Source organism: Oncorhynchus clarkii, chromosome 6 (assembly GCF_045791955.1).
Source record: "Oncorhynchus clarkii lewisi isolate Uvic-CL-2024 chromosome 6, UVic_Ocla_1.0, whole genome shotgun sequence".
NCBI lineage: Eukaryota > Metazoa > Chordata > Actinopteri > Salmoniformes > Salmonidae > Oncorhynchus > Oncorhynchus clarkii.
Genome location: NC_092152.1, coordinates 38,641,113 through 38,660,936, shown reverse-complemented (window position 1 = coordinate 38,660,936; position 19,824 = coordinate 38,641,113). Strand labels below are relative to the sequence as shown.

General features: G+C 42.5%; 1 protein-coding gene across 1 annotated transcript; it reads left to right on the top strand.

The window, feature by feature from the left end:
* The first annotated feature begins 3,643 nt into the window (after positions 1 to 3,643).
* On the top strand, positions 3,644 to 19,483 carry LOC139411106 (TM2 domain containing 2). Its single transcript, XM_071156965.1, is given in 6 exon segments — positions 3,644 to 3,989; positions 5,588 to 5,675; positions 5,885 to 5,930; positions 5,933 to 5,990; positions 18,123 to 18,196; positions 18,199 to 19,483. Coding segments are annotated over 6 exon segments (387 nt in total). The 5' UTR covers positions 3,644 to 3,936; the 3' UTR covers positions 18,267 to 19,483.
* Positions 19,484 to 19,824: the final 341 nt, after the last annotated feature.

The following is a 19,824-nucleotide window of genomic DNA, read 5'->3' as shown; positions in this document are numbered from 1 at the left end:
ACCATGCAGCCGTCATACGGTTCAGGAAGGAGACGCGTTCTGTCTCCTAGAGATTAACTTATTTTGGTGCGAAAAGTGCAAACCAATCCCAGAACAACAGCAACGGACCTTGTGAGGATGCTGGAGGAAACAGGTACAAAAGTATCTAAACTCAGCAAAAAAAAGAAACGTCCTCTCACTGTCAACTGCGTTCATTTTCAGCAAACTTAAATGGGCTGCACCAGATTTGCCAGTTCTTGCTGTGAGATGTTACCCCACTCTTCCACCAAGGCACCTGCAAGTTCCCAGACATTTCTGGGGAGAATTGCCCTAGCCCTCACCCTCTGATCCAACAGGTCCCAGATGTGCTCAATTGGATTGTGATCCGGGCTCTTCGCTGGCCAGGAAATCACGCACAGAACGAGCAGTATGGCTGGTGGCATTGTCATGCTGGAGGGTCATGTCAGGTTGAACCTGCAGGAAGGGTACCACATGAGGGAGGAGGATGTCATTGTACAGTGTTGAGATTCTCTGCAATGACAACAAGCTCAGTCCAATGATGCTGTGACACACTGCCCCAGACCATGACGGACCCTCTACCTCCAAATTGATCTCGCTCCAGAGTACAAGCCTTGCTGTATCGCTCATTCTTTTGACAATAAACGTGATTCTGACCATCACCCCTGGTGAGACGAAACCGCGACTCGTCAGTGAAGAGCACTTTTTGCCAGTCCTGTCTGGTCCAGTGACGGTGGGTTTGTGCCCATAGGCTACGTGGTTGCTGGTGAGGACCTGCCTTACAACAGGCCTACAAGCCCTCAGTCCAGCCTCTCTCAGCCAATTGCAGACAGTCTGAGCACTGATGGAGAGATTGTGCGTTCCTGGTGTAACTCGGGCAGTTGTTGTTGCCATCCTGTACCTGTCCCGCAGGTGTGATGTTTGGATGTACCGATCTTGTGCAGGTGTTGTTACACATGATCTGCTACTGCAAGGACGATCAGCTGTTCATCTTGTCTCCCTGTAGCGCTGTCTTAGGTGTCTCACAGTACGGACATTGCAATTTATTGCCCTGGCCACATCTGCAGTCTTCATGCCTCCTTGCAGCATGCCTAAGGCACGTTCACGCAAATGAGCAGGGACCCTGGGCATCTTTTTTTGTGTGTTTTTCATAGTCCGACATTTCATAGTCATACACCTAATTAGTGTCCTAAGTTTTCATAACTGTGGCTTTAATTGCCTACCGTGTGTAAGCGGTTAGTGTCTTAATGATGGTTCCACAGGTTCATTAACTGTTTATGGTTCATTGAAAAAAGCATGGGAAACAGTGTATAAACACTTTACAATGAAGATCTGTGAAGTTATTTGGATTTTTACGAATTATGTTTGAAAGACAAGGTCATGACAAAGGTATGTTTCATTTTTTGCTGAGTTTATATATATAATTTTCAGAAAGCGCACATTTTCTTTAGTTCTGCAAGAACTGGCAAATCATGCACTGCAGTACTTAATGCAGCTGGTGGCCACACCAGATACTGACTGTTACTGTTGATTTTGACTCCCCCTTTGTTCAGGGACACATTATTCAATTACCTGTTCAGTTTATGTCTGTTGAATCTTATGTTCATACAAATATTTGACACATGTTAAATTTGCTGAAAAAAACCCCACAGTTGACAGTGGGAGAACATTTCTTTTTTTGCTGAGTTTATATAGATATATAGTGCTGTTAAGGTAATCAATGGATTATAGAAGTATAGCATATGGATCAGCAGCTCAGACATCTTTAAAAAAAAAGCTAATGTAATCCAGGCCAAAGCCCTGTCGTGGAACAATGCAGGTAGAGTTGGGAGAGATGCCGTTAAAGTTGAGACAACAGCTAGCTATGACATATTGGGTAAATCTACAAGGACATAAGGCTACACATTCTACAAAAAAAGGTGCACATACAGTGTACTGGGAATATTAACAAAATCTTAATACAAGCTTTGGGTGGATAGGCAATTGCATGGTGAGAGAGATGGGGTTGTTTGGGAGGGAGTTTAGCCCTTCTGTAGTTATTCCTGCTATCCAACCTGGGTTTCTCTGTGACTTTGTGAGGTTGGACCCAGGTGCAGAGAAGAGACGAGATGAGGAATCAATAGTTAAGGATAAACATAATACTTCACTGCGAAACCGTAACAGAAGGATCACAGTAACACTGACAAACCATACAAACACAAAGTCTCAAAATCACTCCGGAGACATACGCATACAGCACATACTTTAAGCTTCAGCAAAAAAAAAAAAAAAACACACCTCTTTTAACAGGGAAATAATTAGTAATAAAATTAGTAAATAGGACACACCTGAGTGTCGTTAATGTCTCTAGGACGGTCTCTGCCCCCCTCTGGTGACAGGTGGAACCATGACATTCTCCCTCAGCCAGTGATAGATCTAGGGTTGCCTGAGAGGAGTAGATTAATTTGTAAGCGAACATTTAAGAACACAATACTATGCTTTCTTGAATATATTCAATTATGGATCTAAGGACCCTAAAACAGGGAGGACAGGAACACATTTTAGTGTTCCTGAGTTTAAGGTGGCAGTGACAAAAAGAGCAACTGATAATTTACACAATTGAGTTGCTGACCATACGTTTAGCTGCAGGGTGGGTGGAGGAGGTGAGGCCAGAAAGGGTAGTCATCCGCTCTGACTCCTGTGCAGCACTGATGAGCTTAAATTCATGTGTCTCAGGGCAGACATGATGTATTGTATGTTTTGCAGTGCTTGTATAGAGTGAAACAGATGGGGTATTTGTTATGTTCCTCTGGGTACCAGCTCACGTGGGAGTGGAGGGGAATGAGGAAGTGGATATTATCGTCAAACAGGCTCTTAAACATCCTGATGTTGAGATGGAATTGTCAATCAGTAAAGCAGAAGCCGAGGGGTTAATAATAAAAGTGGTTAAAAATAAGTGCCAAGAGTTGTGGAACAGGGAGAGAAAGGGAAGACACCTGCACACAATCCAGGAAAAGGTGGGGGCAAGGAGGTCCTCCCGCTGAGAGAGAAGGGAGGATAGTATAGTCACAAGGCTGAGACTGGAACACACAAGGCTAAATATAACATTGAAATTGGTGGGGAAACATCCGACTGGGAGGTGTGATCATTGTCAGGAGGAGATGGAGAGAGTGAAACATGTTCTATTTCAGTGCCAGAAATATGTGAGAGAAAGGGAGCGATTGTTATTAGATTTGAGGAGTAATGGGGTTGAAGAGTCAGGATTAAGTGAACCTGCTGGGGAAATCTTCAGCGGATGTAGTATTTCATTATGTATGTCGTTTCCTTTGGGAGACGAGATTATTGGGTGGGCTTTAGACCTTCACTGTCTCTGGTTCACACTCCAGTCCAATTGGTGGCGGTAATACACTTTAAAGTTGGTTGCCAACTGCGATATAAAATCCACAGAAAATTTTGAAGAATCAGCGCTTTCGTTGACGTCACATCCAGTTTCTTCCCAGCTGGATAAAATAACATAACTCATCTTTGAATAAACTATGAAATAAGATTGTATGCAACATTAATCAATGTAATCTAGCTATATTAACCAAACTATCTGGCAGGATACTGGTAGATAGCAATAAAATATGATCAGTTCTTAGCTAGTTCTAACGTCACAGCTAGCTAACGGTTAGTTAGCCATTGGCATTGCTTGCTGACGTTTCTCTAATCCAATGGCGCAACAAGCAAGCTATAGCTAGTAATAGCCGCAGTTCAACCAAAGTTGAGAAGGTGGCTAGGATTTCGGTCAGCTACATTCTTCTTTGCGGTCAAGTTATCCTGCTACTAACAGTGTTGCTTTTGCAATGTTTGTAAGGAATACACCAGACACATCCGGAGAGAGCAACAGCTGCATTCAGTGAGCAGCCACAGGATAACGTCACGTCGTATCATATCATACCAGTTGAATGCGTGAGTTATATGGAACTATATGAATATAGGCCCCCGTCGCCAGTTGTCTTCTGCAGCCATCTGTAAGTATTGCATTTATACACTAAACAAATAAACGTAACACGTAAAGTGTTGGTCCCATGTTTCATGAGCTGAAATAAAAGATCCCAGAAATGTTCCATATGCACAAAAGTGTTGTTTCTCTCAAATGTTGTGCACATATTTGTTTACATCTGTGATAGTGAGCATTTTTCCTTTTATCAAGATAATCCATCCTCCTGACAGGTGTGGCATATCGAGAAGCTGATTGAATGGTATGATCATTACACATATGCACCTTGTGTTGGGGACAATAAAAGGCCCCTCTAAAATGTGCCATTTTGTTACATAACACAATGCTAGAGGGAGTATGCAATTGGCATGCTGACTGCAGGAATGTCCACCAGATCTGTTGCCAGAGAATTGAATATTAATTTCTCTACCATAAGCTGCCTCCAATGTTGTTTTAGAGAATTTGGCAGTACGTCCAACCGGCCTCACAACCGCAGACCATGTGTAACCACGCCAGCCTATGACCTCCACATCCGGCTTCTTCACCTGCGGAATCGTCTGAGACCAGTCACCCAGACAGCTGATGAAACTGGGTTTGCACAACCGAAGAAGTTCTGCACAAACTGTAAGAAAGTGTCTCAGGGAAGGTCATCAGCGTGCTCGTAGTCCTCACCAGGGTCTTGACCTGACTGCAGTTCGGCGCCATAACCAACATCCACGAGAGTTGTTGCCAGAGAATTGAATGTTAATTTTTCTACCATAAGCCATCTCCAAAGTAGTTTTAGAGAATTTGGCAGAAGGTCCAACCGTCCACGTGTATCTAGTGTGTGTGGGTTAGCAGCTTGCTGATGTGCCCCATAGTGGCGATGGGGTTATGGGTAGGCATAAGCTACTAACACAATTGCATTTTATCAATGGCAATTTGAATGCACAGAGAAAGCTTGACAAGATCGTGCCATTCATCCACCACTATCACCTCATGTTTCAGCAGGGTAACGCACAGCCCCATGTTGCAAGGTTCTGTATGCAATTCCTTATCCTAGTTCTTCCATGGCCTGCATACTCCCAGACATGTCACCCATTGAGCTTATTTGGGATGCTCAGGATCTACGTATACGACAGCATGTTCCAGTTCCAACCAATATCTAGGAACTTTGCACAGCCATTGACGAGGAGTGGGACAATATTCCACAATCAACAGCCTGAACAACCCTATATGAAGGAGATGTGTCACGCTGCATGAGGCAAATGGTGGTCACACCAGATACTGACTCGTTTTCTGATCCACGCCCTTTAAAAAAAAATGTTTTAAGGTATCTGTGACCAACAGATGCATATCTGTATTACCAGTCATGTGAAATGCCTAGATTAGGGTCTAATGAATTTATTTTAATTGACTGATTTCGTTATATGAACTGTAGCTCCGTAAAATCTTTGAAATTGTTGATTATATATTTTTGTTCAGTGCCACAACAAATTGCTTTGAGACTGCTCTCTAAGTTGGTCTGTCACCTCTTGCTTTTTTTTGAGTGTCTTAGCGCCCTGTTTGCCCAGCCCGTTTTCTAATGTGGTACACAAAAATAGACAGAATACACATTTTAATTTTTCCCTTTTCTGTCGGCATGTGAAGACTTGAGGAGTTCATACCCTGTCAAGATCCAGTGGACCATGCACAGAACTCCACTGCCATTCTGGAGATGGGACATGGTTGTTGGAAGGTATGACAAACCGTAGTGGATAGGCCCTCTCGCTCTCACTCAATCTGTGTGTGGCTTTTTATTCTGCTAGTACAATGACTAGTCAATCAAAAACAGATGGGCAAACTGGCACGGTTGAACATTGTTTAGATTTTTGGTATTCCGTCAATTTCTGTGTGTGAACATTGTGTGATTTCATGTTATTCAACTAAATCACCACCTTTGTTTAGTTTGGAGTGCAGGTACACAAAGATGTGAATCACACACCAGTCATCTGCACGACATTGAGTGTGCTGGACCCAGGGAGTTCCTGAGAGGGAATGAGCCGTGCATCAAGTAAGGGAGAATCTAGCTGCTGTACTTGACTGCAGTTTCTGACAAGCTCATCAGTCATTGTTTGTTGTTACATGATGATAGTCATTTCCAGTTTACGCTACTGAGACACCTGCCTGACTTCATCATTCAACAGATTTGAAATACCTGCTTGGAGGTCAATGCTATGTATCAGAGCTGTTCAATTCTGGTTCATGAGGGCCGAAACACTTACAGTTGAAGTCGGAAGTTTACATACAACTTAGCCAAATACATTTAAACTCAGTTTTTCACAATTCCTGATATTTAATCCTAGTAAAAATTCCTTGTCTTAGGCCAGTTAGGATCCCCACTTTATTTTAAGAATGTGAAATGTCAGAATAATAGAGTGATTTATTTCAGCTTGTATTTCTTTCATCGCATTCCCAGTGGGTCAGAAGTTTACACACACTCAGTGTTTGGTAGCATTGCCTTTAAATAGTTTAACTTGGGTCTAACGTTTCAGGTAGCCTTCCACAAGCTTCCCACAATAAGTTGGTTGAATTTTGGCCCATTCCTCCTGACAGTCTTGGAGTAACTGAGTCTGGTTTGTAGGCCTCCTTGCTCGCAAACACTTTTTCAGTTCTGCCCACAAATGTTCCATAGGATTTAGGTCAGGGCCACTCCAATACCTTGACTTTGTTGTCCTTAAGCCATTTTGCAACAACTTTGGAAGTATGCTTGGGATCATTGTCCATTTGGAAGACCCATTTGCAACCAAGCTTTAACTTCCTGACTGATGTCTTGATGTTGCTTCAATATATCCACACAATTTTCCTCCCTCATGATTTTGTGAAGTGCACATGTCCCTTTTGCAGCAAAGCAACCCCACAACATGATGCTGCCACCCCTGTGCTTTACGGTTGAGATGGTGTTCTTCGGCTTGGAAGCCTCCCCATTTTTCCTCCAAACATAACGACGGCATTATGGCCAACAGTTCTATTTTTGTTTCATCAGACAATATTTCTCCAAAAAGTACGATCTTTGTCCCCATGTACAGTTGCAAACCGTAGTCTGGCTTTTTTATGGCGGTTTTGGAGCAGTGGCTTCTTCCTTGCTGTGCGGCCTTTCAGGTTATGTCAATATAGGACTCGTTTTACTGTGGATATAGATACTTTTGTACCTGTTTCCTCCAGCATCTTTACAAGGTCCTTTACTGTTGTTCTGGGATTTATTTGCACCAAAGTACATTCACCTTTAGGAGACAGAACGCATCTCCTTCCTGAGCGGTATGATGGCTGCGTGGTCCCATGGTGTTTATACTTGTGTACCATTGTTCGTACAGCTGAACGTGGTACCTTCAGGCGTTTGGAAATTGCTCCCAAAGATGAACCAGACTACAATTTTTTTTTCTGAGGTCTTGGCTGATTTTGTTTGTTGTTGATTGTCCAATGATGTCAAGCAAAGAGGTACTGAGTTTGAAGGTAAGCCTTGAAATACATCCACAGGTACACCTCCAATTGACTCAAATGATGTCAATTATCCTATCAGAAGCTTCTAAAGCCATGACATAATTTTCTTGAATTTTCCTATCTATGTAAAGGCACAGTCAACTTAGTGTATGTAAACTTCTGACCCACTGGTATTGTGATACAGCGAATTATAAGGGAAATAATCTGTAAACAATTGTTGGAAAAATTAATGTCATGCACAAAGTAGATGTCCTAACCGACTTGCCAAAACCTATAGTTTGTTAACAAGTAATTTGTGGAGTTGTTGAAAAACGAGTTTTAATGACTCCAACCTAAGTGTGTAAACTTCTGACTTCAACTGTATATTTTTTGGTGTCTACCTGGTAGTTAATTGCACTCACCTGGTGTCCCAGTTCTGAATTAGTCCCTTATTAGGAGAGGATGTGGTCACTGAATGGTTTGATAAGCATGAAAATGATCCAAACCAATGGTCACCAAACTTCTTTCTCAAGATCACTTTGAGTCAAAAGGCAAACTGATCTACTGCTCAGATTTTTACATTATTTTTGTAAGCCTATGCAACATTAACCAATTAAAATCATTTCTGTAGTAATGAGGTTTGTGCAGTAGGCTATAAGCCCAATAAATTATCTCTGCATATTATCTATGCTTGAATTGTCCGGACAATTTTGTTCTTAGACTATTTAGAAATTGTATAGATTTTTTTTTTTTAGGGCTAGAATCACACTGGTCATAGATCATTTCAAATAAAATGTTGGTCACATACACATGGTTAGCAGATGTTAATGCGAGTGTAGCGAAATGCTTGTGCTTCTAGTTCCGACCATGCAGTAATATCTAACAAGTAATCTAACAATTTCACAACAACTACCTTACACTTGTGTGTGTGTGTATAAGGAATGAATAGGAATATGTACATATAAATGCATGAGCGATGGCCAAACGGCATAGGCAAGATGCAGTTGATGGTATAGAGTTCAGTATATACATGTGAGATGAGTAATGTAGGGTATGTAAACATTATATAAAGTGGCATTGTTTAAAGTGACTAGTAATACATTTATTACATCCAATTTTTTGTTATTTGAGTCCGTATGTTGGCAGCAGCCACTCAATGTTAGTAATGTCTGTTTAACAGTCTGATGGCCTTGAGATAGAAGCTGTTTTGATGCTTTGATGCACCTGTACTGATCTCGCCTTGTGGATGATAGCGGGGTGAACAGGCAGTGGCTCGGGTGGTTGTTGTCCTTGATGATCTTTTTGGCCTTCCTGTGACATCGGGTGGTGTAGGTGTCTTGGAGGGCAGGTAGTTTGCCCCCGGTGATGCGTTGTGCAGACCTAACTACCCTCTGGAGAGCCTTGCGGTTGTGGGCAGAGCAGTTTCTGTACCAGTCGGTGATACAGCCCGACAGGATGCTCTCGATTGTGCATCTGTAAAAGTTTGTTTTTGGTGACAAGCCACATTTCTTCAGCCTCCTGAGGTTAAAGAGACGCTGTTGCGCCTTCTTCACCACACTGTCTGTGTGGGTGGATCATTTCAGTTTGTCCGTGATGTGTATGCCGAGGAACTTAACTTTCCACCTTCTCCATTACTGTCCCGTCGATGTGGATAGGGGGGTGCTCCCTCTGCTGTTTCCTGAAGTCCTCATCTTCTTGTTTTGTTGACGTTGAGTGTTAGGTTGTTTTCCTGACACCACACTCCGAGGGCCCTCACCTCCTCCCTGTAGGCCGTCTCTTGGTAATCAAGCGTACCACTGTAGTGTTGTCTGCAAACTTGATGATTGAGTTGGAGGTGTGCATGGCCACGCAGTCATGGGTGAACAGGGAGTACAGGAAAGGGCTGAGAACGCACCCTTGTGGGGCCCCAGTGTTGAGGGGCAGTGGGGTGGAGATGTTGTTTCCTACCCTCACCACCTGGGTGCGGCCTGTCAAAGTCCAGGACCCAGTTGCACAGGGTGGGGTTGAGATCCAGGGTCTCGAGCTTAATGACGAGTTTGGAGGGTACTATGGTTTTAAATGCTGAGCTGTAGTCAATGAACAGCATTCTCACATAGGTATTCCTCTTGTCCAGATGGGTTAGGGCAGTGTGCAGTGTGGTTGCGATTGCGTCGTCTGTGGACCTTTTTGGGGCGGTAAGCAAATTGGAGTGGGTCTAGGGTGTCAGGTAGGGTGGAGATGATATGATCCTTGACTAGTCTCTCAAAGCACTTCATGATGACGGAAGTGAGTGCTGCGGGGCGATAGTCGTTTAGCTCCGTTACCTCAGCTTTCTTGGGAACAGGAACAATGGTGGCCCTCTTGAAGCATGTGGGAACAGCAGACTGGGATAGGGATTGATTGAATATGTCCGTAAACACACCAGCCAGCTGGTCTGCACATGCTCTGACGCGGCTAGGGATGCTGTCTGGGCCGGCAGCCTTGCGAGGGTTAACACGTTTAAATGTTTTACTCACATTGGCTGCGTTGAAGGAGAGTCTGCAGGTTTTGGTAGAGGGCCGTATCGCTGGCACTGTATTGTCCTCAAAGCGAGCGAAAAGGTTGTTTAGTTTGCTCTGGGAGCAGGACATCGGGGTCTGCGATGGGGCTGGTTTTCTTTTTGTAGTCTGTGATTGACTGTAGACCCTGCCACATTCCTCTGAGCCGTCGAATTGCAACTCTACTTTGTCTCTATACTGACGCTTAGCTTGTTTGATTGCCTTGTGGAGGGAATAGCTACACTGTTTGTATTTGGTCATGTTTCCGGTTGCCTTGCCCTGATTAAAAGCAGTGTTTCGCTCTTTCAGTTTTGCGCGAATGCTGCCACCAATCCACGGTTTCTGGTTGGACTGTCACCGATGCAGTTGCTAATAAACTCGCTCCCCGAATTAGCGTATACATCAATGTTGTTCGACGCTAATCAATGTTGTTCGATTCGTTAATCATAAGGCATACACCCTCGACCTTCTTCTTACCAGAGAGATGTTTGTTTCTGTCGGTGCGATGCATGAAGAAACCAGGTGGCTGTACCGACTCCGATAACTTATCCCGAGTGAGCCATGTTTCCTTGAAACAGAGAATGTTACAATCTCTGATGTCTCTCTGGAAGGCAACCCTTGCTCGGATTTTGTCTACCTTGTTGTCAAGAGACGTTGGCTGGTAGTATACTCGGGAGCGGTGGGCGACGTGCCCGTCTATGGAGCCTGACCAGAAAACCGCTCCGTCTGCCCCTTCTGCGGCGCCGTTGTTTTTGGTCTCCTGCTGGGTTCCGATCCATTGTCTTGGGTGGTGGATCAAACAGAGGATCTGCTTCAGGAAGGTCGTATTCCTGGTCGTAATGTTGGTAAGTTGACGTTACTCTTATATCCAATAGTTCCTCCCGGCTGTGTGTAATGAGACTTAAGATTTCCTGGGTTAACAGTGTAAGAAATAATACATAAAAAACAAAATACTACAGTTTCCTAAGAACGTGAAGCGAGGCGGCCATCTCTGTCGGCGCCTGAAGTGTCTGTTGTATTACTTGTGAGGCCCAGCTGAGTGAACATAATATACAGTACAAGTCAGAAGTTTAGACGCCTACTTATTCAAGGGTTTTTCTTTATTTTTATACTATTTTCTACATTGTGAAGAAGACATCACAACTATGAAATAACATCATAACAATCATGTAGTAACCAAAAAGTCTTTAACAAATCAAAATATATTTGAGATTCTTCAAAGTAGCCACCCTTTGCCTTGATGACAACTTTGCACACTCTTGGCATTCTCTGAACCAGCTTCATGAGGTAGGCACCTGGAATGCTTTCCAATTAACAGGTGTGCCTTAATTTGTGGAATTTCTTTCCTCCTTAATGCGTTTCAGCCAATTAGTTGTGTTGTGACAAGGTAGGGGTGGTATACAGAAGAGAGCCCTATTTGGTAAAATACCAAGTCCATATTATGGCAAGAACAGTTCAAATAAGCAAAGAGAAATGACAGTCCATTACTTTAAGACATGAAGGAAGGTCAGTCAATCTGGAAAATGCCAATAACTTTGAAAGATTCTTCAAGTGCAGTCGCAAAAACCATCAAGCGCTATGATGAAACTGGCTCTCTTGAGGACCGCCACAGGGAAGGAAGACCCAGAGTTACCTCTGCTGCAGAGGATAAGTTCATTAGTTACCAGCCTCAGAAATTGCAGCCCAAATAAATTGAATCCAAAATTGATAACCTACGTGATTCGTGTAAATCCAATAAGAAAGTGGATCGATCACTCCTGGCTGTCAGCGAACAAAAGTGATGCGCGTTTGTGGCAATATTGGCTGTATCTGAAGAGACAACCAACTTGCTAGTTACAGCATCAGCATGCGCTCTGGAAAGGCAGCGGAGAGTGGGCAGGCAGGTTGCCAGTTACAGCAGCGCGTCCCCAGAACGATAACAAAGAGGTAGGTGAGAAGCCTGACCACGGAAACAGGGGTGAGAAGGTGATGAACCGTACTTCATGAGCTGTAACCGAAAAACGGGCTGGCGTTTGGAAAGTTTGAGGTGATGGAGCAAGTGTGTTGGAACAAGAATTGTTAGCTTTGTAAAGTATCTTGCTAGGTGGATCGAATTCTCTGTTAGCTAGCCAGAGAAATGTTGAGCAACATTAGCCAATTTAGCTGATCAAATAATTTAGTTTATTGTGTGAAAATTAGCTGGCTAATAAAGTCAGACAGCTAGCTAACGTTACAACATCAGATGATCTAACGTTAGTAACCTAACCAATTCGCTATAGTATTAACTGGTATACGACTCCTTGCCGTTTCTCAAGTTATGTTAGTTGCTTACTGGACCCTGGCAATATGTGTGTAATGTCAACTAGCTAACATACTAATGTTTTCCCTCTACAGTATGTGGTTAATTTTCAGAATGAGAGAATTAGGTGAAAATGAGGCGTTGCTTGTTAATAAACATGTGGATTCAGGGATCAAGTGTAGCTGGAGCTTGGCCTAGTTTAAGCTGGATGGCACTATAGGGGTGAAATGATCACTACACACTTTCCCTATTTCTCACTTTTTCAATACAGTGGATAAAAAGGGATATGCCAGGTATAGTGAATGAGATCAATTATGCCAACAAAGGGTCTCGTGCCTGTTGGCACATTGCAGAACAGATGTTCACAGGCAAAACGTATACAATGTAATAACGTGCAGTGTAGTCCAAATATATAGATTTTGTTGTGTTGAATTTGACAGTAACGTGTGTGAGTGAGGGGGAATAAAAAAAAAGAAATTGTATTCAGTGAATTATTTTTGCACACATGTAGGCTTGTGCACTTGATCGATGTCTACTATAGTGGCCACTATAATACAGCAAAAATAGAATGCTTGTTTTGTTTAATTCTATTTCCACTTTAAGATGTTTTTTCCCCCAAGTGCAATATTTAGATTGTGTGTGGTCACAAGCGTTCTATGTGTGTATCGTTTTTGCTCAAGACTTGAGTGTCATTTGCAGTAAAGTCTAGGCAACAAATAACATTGGATTGCTTTCCTGACATTTTCTTTTTAGCTGTGTTCACATTAACCACTTTTTTAAATTGTATTTTACACACGGAGACTGGTCATATAGATCATATTCTTTGTTGTTTAATTAGTTAACCTGCATTTCCCCCTAGCAGGGATTGTTTTTGCATGTGCAACAACAAAAAAAGATGTCACCTTTTTGGGCCCTCACCAGTTTGCACATCTGCTAAATGCTTCAGAGTTCAAGTAACAGAAACATCTCAACATCAACTGTTCATAGGAGACGGGGTGAATCAGGCCTTCATGGTCGAATTGCTGCGAAGAAACCACTACTTAAGGACACCAATAAGAAGAGACTTGCTTGGGCCCAGAAACACAATCAATGGACATTAGACCGGTGAAAATCTGTCCTTTGTTCTGATGAGTTCAAATTTGAGATTTTTGGTTCCAACCGTTGTGTCTTTGTGAGACGTGGATAAGGTGAACGGATGATCTCTGCATGTGTGGTTCTCACCGCGAAGCATTGCTGGTAACACTGATTTATTTAGAATTCAAGGCACACTTAACCAGCTTGGCTACCACAGCATTCTGCAACAATACGCCATCCCATCTGGTTTGCGCTTAGTGATACTATCATTTGTTTTTCAACAGGATAATGACCCAACACACCTCCAGGCTGTGTAAGAGCTATTTTACCAAGGAGAGTGATGGAGTGCTGCATCAGATGAATTGGCCTCCACAATCAACCGAACTCAACCCAATTGAGATGGTTTGGGATGAGTTGGACTGCAGAGTGAAAGAAAAGCAGCCAACAAGTGCTCCGCATATGTGGGAACGCCTTCAAGACTGTTGAAAAAGCATTCCAAATGAAGCTGGTTGAGTGCAAAGCTGCCATCAAGGCAAAGGGTAGCTACTTTGAAGAATCTCAAATATAAAATATATTTTGATATAACACTTTTGAGGTTACTACATGATTCCATATGTGTTATTTAATAGTTTTGATGTCTTCACTATTATTCTACAATGTAGAAAATAGTAAACAAGGAAAAACTCTTGAATGAGTAGGTGTGTCCAAACTTTTGACTGGTACTGCATATTTTGTTTACTGGTCTGATGGTCAGTATGAGGTGGAGGGAGCAGTGTAGGGATGGGCGATTCACGATATCGCTTTTTCTTCTCTCTAAATACGTTTTGCTGTACATTTTAAAGGTCAAATACACTGCATTTTAACAGTCAGCAATAATCTAATGAATTCAGTTATACTTAGGCTAAATCTAAGCCTTCCACAACCATAAGACCCACTAATATTTAAATTGTATCAAAATAGTTTAACATGCTTTTTATTTTTTTGCAACAATCAGTCTTTCAAGTCTGTATGGAAAATATAATTTTTTTGTTACAAATTTAAATAGAACCATGCGTAACGCACATACACTAATGAAGACTAAATTCTTGTAGCAGGCAGTTAAATTAAGTTCTCATCAACAATCTCTCAAGCCCTTGTATTAGTTACAAGCATTAGTTAGTGGTTAATCTTTATATTTACATTTTAGCCAACTTGGATCTATTGACGTGATAATGCCTGAGATGTCGGTGTTGTAGCTTATATTGGCACGGGGCAGCAAACCATGCCAATATATATCCTCCAAACACCGGCTTCCCGGGCATTATCACTTTTATACAACGTGCTACCAACATTTTTTTTAATTGAACCTTTATTTAACTAGGCAAGTCAGTTAAGAACCGCCTACTGGGGAACAGTGGGTTAACTGCCTTGTTCAGGGGCAGAACAACAGATTTTTACATTGTCAGCTCGGGGATTCGATCTAGCAACCTTTCGGTTCCTGGCCCAACGTTCTAACCACTAGGCTACCTGCCGCCCCAAATAATAATTGACCTATTTTCATTGAAGTTGTTTCTATGAATTTATTCATACTATTTCATCCTTCCACAAGATATAATGGAAGGTTCGGTTGCCAGAGACGCAACCCATTTGTTCGTTGTAAATGTTCCATTGCCATACAGGCTGGAAACGTTCTTATCGCTTGCTTACTAGCTAGCCAACTATGGCTAACTTAGTCACGTCAAACAGTGCAGCCAGAATAACAACAGTAGCTGCATTTGTTTAAGCTGTTTCCTAGTGACATTTTAATTGGATGCATCCATAAGCATGAGCTAATGAGGCACAATTTCACCCTGGCATAGAAAATGTGCTCACTCATCAGGACACTGTTGTTCAGAGGAGCTAGACAACAACACAGCTAAAAAGATAACTTCAAACGGAAGCTGGAAAGACTGCAAACTTGCTGCACTTTGTTTTGTTTGACCTTTTTTTAATTGACATTTCTTTGTATGTATCCATAAAAATGCCAGGTGATTCATGATTTAGACTGGCTGAGAAACGTTGATTACTATGGGACAGCTGGAGATTGAATTTTAATAATGAAACAATGTTGCAAATGTTGGAGAGACAGACAGTAGGGTTTATACAAATCAAATCTCTGCTATTGAAAACTAAATGTTAGTCTAAAAGAAATGTGAGATAATGTCTAGATGCTTTTTATAGTGGAGCTCAAGTCCATAAATTGCCTGGCTGGGCTGATGACAGTGGATTGCGCAGTCAGATGGTACAGAGTAAATAGGCATTTTAACGACATAGACTTAGCCAGTGGTAACTTGTGGAATAGATACTGGCTGGAATGCGGTTTTAACTAATCAGCATTCAGGATTAGAACCACCTGTTGTATAATTGCTAGCTAACAAGGTTGAACAGTTGAAATGTTATGAACACACATCACTTCTGTTTGAAAAGCATGTTAGCATGTCCACTTTGTTCAGATGTTGAAATCAAGTGGCCTACCTTATTTCTCAGAATGAGAAGGAGTTGCCAACTCCTAAAATAATTGTTTTATGCTTATTGCACATTTATAAAAGACTAGATAGCTAGTATAACAGTCTTTGGCTGAAATGCTGCTAGTGGTATGTGGTACCCCAAGGACAAACTGAGCATTCATTTCCCAGAATCAATGTTCATTGATACTCTTGTTTTAGTAGTGTCTGCTCTGCATGCAATTTGAGGAGTTGAGACATAAAAAATTGTTAGAAAAGTTATCACAGTAAAATAATGTCTCAATGTGTTTCGGTGTCCATATGACCAATTTTGTTGGACCAAACCTCAAATGCAAATAATGAGTTGAAACCGCTTGTCAGAGAGGAAGACGTGATCTCTCAACTTGGTTGGTGTGAGAGACAGGTTGATGGGTTGGTGTGTGTAAGCCATAGAGGTTTCACTCTCGCTAAAATCTGTCCAAAATAAATCCAATGCGTTTCTATGGGCTTATTTTGGACCTGAGCTTGTCGCCTGCCTTCCCGCCTTTGGGACAACGGCTCCCATTGTTAGGGCCGAGACGTGCATCTCTTCATTATATACATCTCTGTGGTAAATGAGAGTTCCACACAGCACAGAGGAGCGAAGGAGATGAGACCAAAAAATACAACATGAGAACAAACACTCATAAAAACGAAAAACAATAACCTTGCGAGACAGGCATTTGGAATATCGCTCAAAACCATACATTATAATTAATTCCATATCTCCTAGCCCTAGAGCAGTGGTGAGGTTGCCTCTCACCTGACTCACCGTCCCTCCACTCTCCCTCTGCTGAGAAAAGGGGAGACAGTCTTCTGGATGACGGCGAAACTCATGTCGCACTGCATTATTTCTACCTCATGCACCAATTCCTGTTGTTAATCCTATGACCAGAGAAAGTGAAGTATTCATCCATATTCAAAAAGACACAAGCTGCAAATAATAAGAAAGCTAATCAGAACACTTTACTCTGCTCATTCATTGCAGCTGCAGTGCTGGTTGTCGTGTGAGTGGAAGTAGGCGAACGTACACTTTATGGCTTATAAGTGTTTTTGTAAGTTTTGACAGTGCTGAAAAACAACTTTTTAAACATGAACGTACTCACAAAAACAGCAGCTCTTTGCTGTATATTCGTTGAGTCTCTCTCTAGTCATGGTTTTGAAATCTCACAGTATCAACTTTGCTGTGCGTTTTGAGGTTTCTTTTTACAGTCTATGGCTCGAGAAATCTGTGCAGACGTGGTGATCTGAGCTGTCTGGTTGGCCAGCGGTATGCCTATAGGCGCACTTGATTTGCTCTCCGGATGGGCGCAATTCTACCTTCAGACACATGACCGTCATAGGATGCCACCTTTCCAACAAGTCAGTTTGCCAAATTTCTGCCCTGCTATAACTGCCCCGGTCAACTGTAATTGTGAAGTGGAAACATCTAGGAGCAACAACGGCTCAGCCGCAAAGTGGTAGGCCACACAATCTCACAGAACGGGACCACTGAAGTGTGCATTGCGTAAAAATCATCTGTCCTCGGTTGCAACGCTCACTAACGAGTTCCAAACTGCCTCTGGAAGCAACGTCGGCACAATAATTGTTCGTCGGGAGCTTCATGGAATAGGTTTCCATGGCTGAGCAGCCGCACACAAGCCTAAGAACGCCATGCACAATGTCAAACGTCAGCTGGAGTGGTGTAAAGCTCGCTGCCATTGAACTCTGGAGCAGTTGAAACGCGTTCTCTGGAGTGATGAATCACGCTACACCATCTGGCAGTCTGACGGACAAATCTGGGAAATCTTAATGCTACAGCATACAATGACATTCTGGATGATTCTGTGCTTCCAACTTTGTGGCAACAGTTTGGGGGTCATGCTGTTTCAGCATGAGCCCTGTGCACTAAGTGAGGTCCATACAGAAATGGTTTGTTGATCGGTGTGGAAGAACTTGACTGGCCTGCACAGAGCCCTGACCTCAACTCCATTGACCACCTTTGGGATGAATTGGAACGTCGACTGCGAGCCAGGCATAATTGCCCAACATCACTAAAGCTCTTGTGGCTGAATGGAAGCAAGTCCCTGCTGCAATGTTCCAACATCTAGTGGAAAGCCTTCCCAGATCAGCAAATGGGGGACCATCTCCATATTAATTCACATGATTTTGGAATGAGATGTTTGACGAGCAGGTGCCCACATACTTTTGGTCATGTGGTGTAGCTTCACCACTAGAGAGAATTATTTACAAACCAATATATGAATGACATTGGAAGTTCATAATAATGCGCCCAGTTAGGAGACCTTTACATCACTTTTAATGGGCTCATCTGGCCATTCCCTCATGTTATTGACACCTCTCCCTTGTGATTTCAGATACGCTGGCCACTATTTCATCACCACTCTGCTATATTCCTTCTTCCTGGGGTGCTTTGGAGTGGACCGGTTCTGCACACAGGCACAGCTGTGGGCATGCTGCTGACCCTAGGAGGCCTGGGCATCCGGAGGCCTGATGCCTAGTGACAACAGCAACTGGTGCACCTTCTACTGAGACCAGCGAGCATGGGTTGAAGACCTTTTAAGGTGGGTTTACATTGCAGAGATGCAGGCCGAATATTTACCTTTGCTTATTTGTGAATTACAGTTTAGAGCAGTTTGACCACATGTCGGATGCCTTTCTATCCGATTCTCCTAGAGAATCTTGACACCTGACATTCTATCACTTTGTTTGCAAATGCCACAGATGACCATTAATCGCAGCATAATAACCAACCATTAACGCAATTTCCTCAGTCTTTTCTGTCACCATGTGAAAACGAGAAGTATGAGCAAATGATGTCTGGACCAGGGGCATGGTTGAGTGGCTGGCATGTTCAAAACCTTTTGCCTTCAGTAGGCTGCTATATATTTCTCTGCTTTGTTTTGAAAGACTTTGGGTCTAAAGGTTAGACCACTGAACTGTTTTAAGCAAAGGAAATGGTTTGCTAAGTTGTCTATATGAAAGCTTAAATCTATATGTTTAATTTATGCGATCGTATGCGTGCACAAGCTACACAACATCTACGATGTCCGAGGGCAATTTCACAACACATTTACTTGAAGAACAGTGCAGATGCAAAGTTTAACAGGAGGAGTGCACAAACGGCACACACTGTCCTTCTGTTATCGAACTCTGCACCGCCACTGCTCTTCAAAATAAATGTTTTTGTAAGATTGTCAGTGGAAGTTGTTAAAAGTAGTCCTTGTGCATCTAGTTGTATGGTTTGTTTAACTACGCAATCATTGGTTTTTGTTTTGACATTTTAAAGTGAAAAATCCAAGTCCCCCGACTCATTCTGTTACCACGGAATTGCCCATGACCATATGATGAAAATGATAATAAATAAATAAATATATATGTTCTAGCTGATCACTGAAGCTTTGCGATGTTCTAGGGTTAATTCGAGCTGTTCCCCTTTCATCATCATACTACATGTTGATCATCTATGCGCAGTCCTTTTTTCTTTACATCTGATGTATAGTAAAAGTACATAATATTGGATGTTGGCGTTTGCACCCTTCCATAGTGCTGGTTGCATTAGCCTACAGGGGTCACACCTACAGATACTGTTCACATTGCATACATGTAATTCCAAATGTAGTTCTGTTGTGTTCATTTGAAAACAACTTCATGAACCAGAGGTTAAAGACACATTAGGATATATATATGTAATGCTGTTCATATCTACCCTCAATAATTCAATTATTTGTTATGCATTGAAATGTTTGTCCTTATTTATACTTTAACAGAAATATAACAACTTGCAACAATTTCAAAGATTTTTACTGAGTTAATGAGGAAATCAGTCAATTTAAATAAATTAATTAGGTCCTAGTCTATGGATTACATATGACTGGGCAGGGGTGGAGCCATGGGTAAGCCTTGGAGGCCCACCCACTTGGCAGCCAGGCCCGGCCTCAAAAGGGCTTTATTACAGACAGAAATACTCCTCACCCCCCCCCCCCCCCCCCAGGCGATCCCGCAGGTGAAGAGGCCGGATGTCGAGGTCCTGGGCTGGTATGGTTACACGTGGTTGTT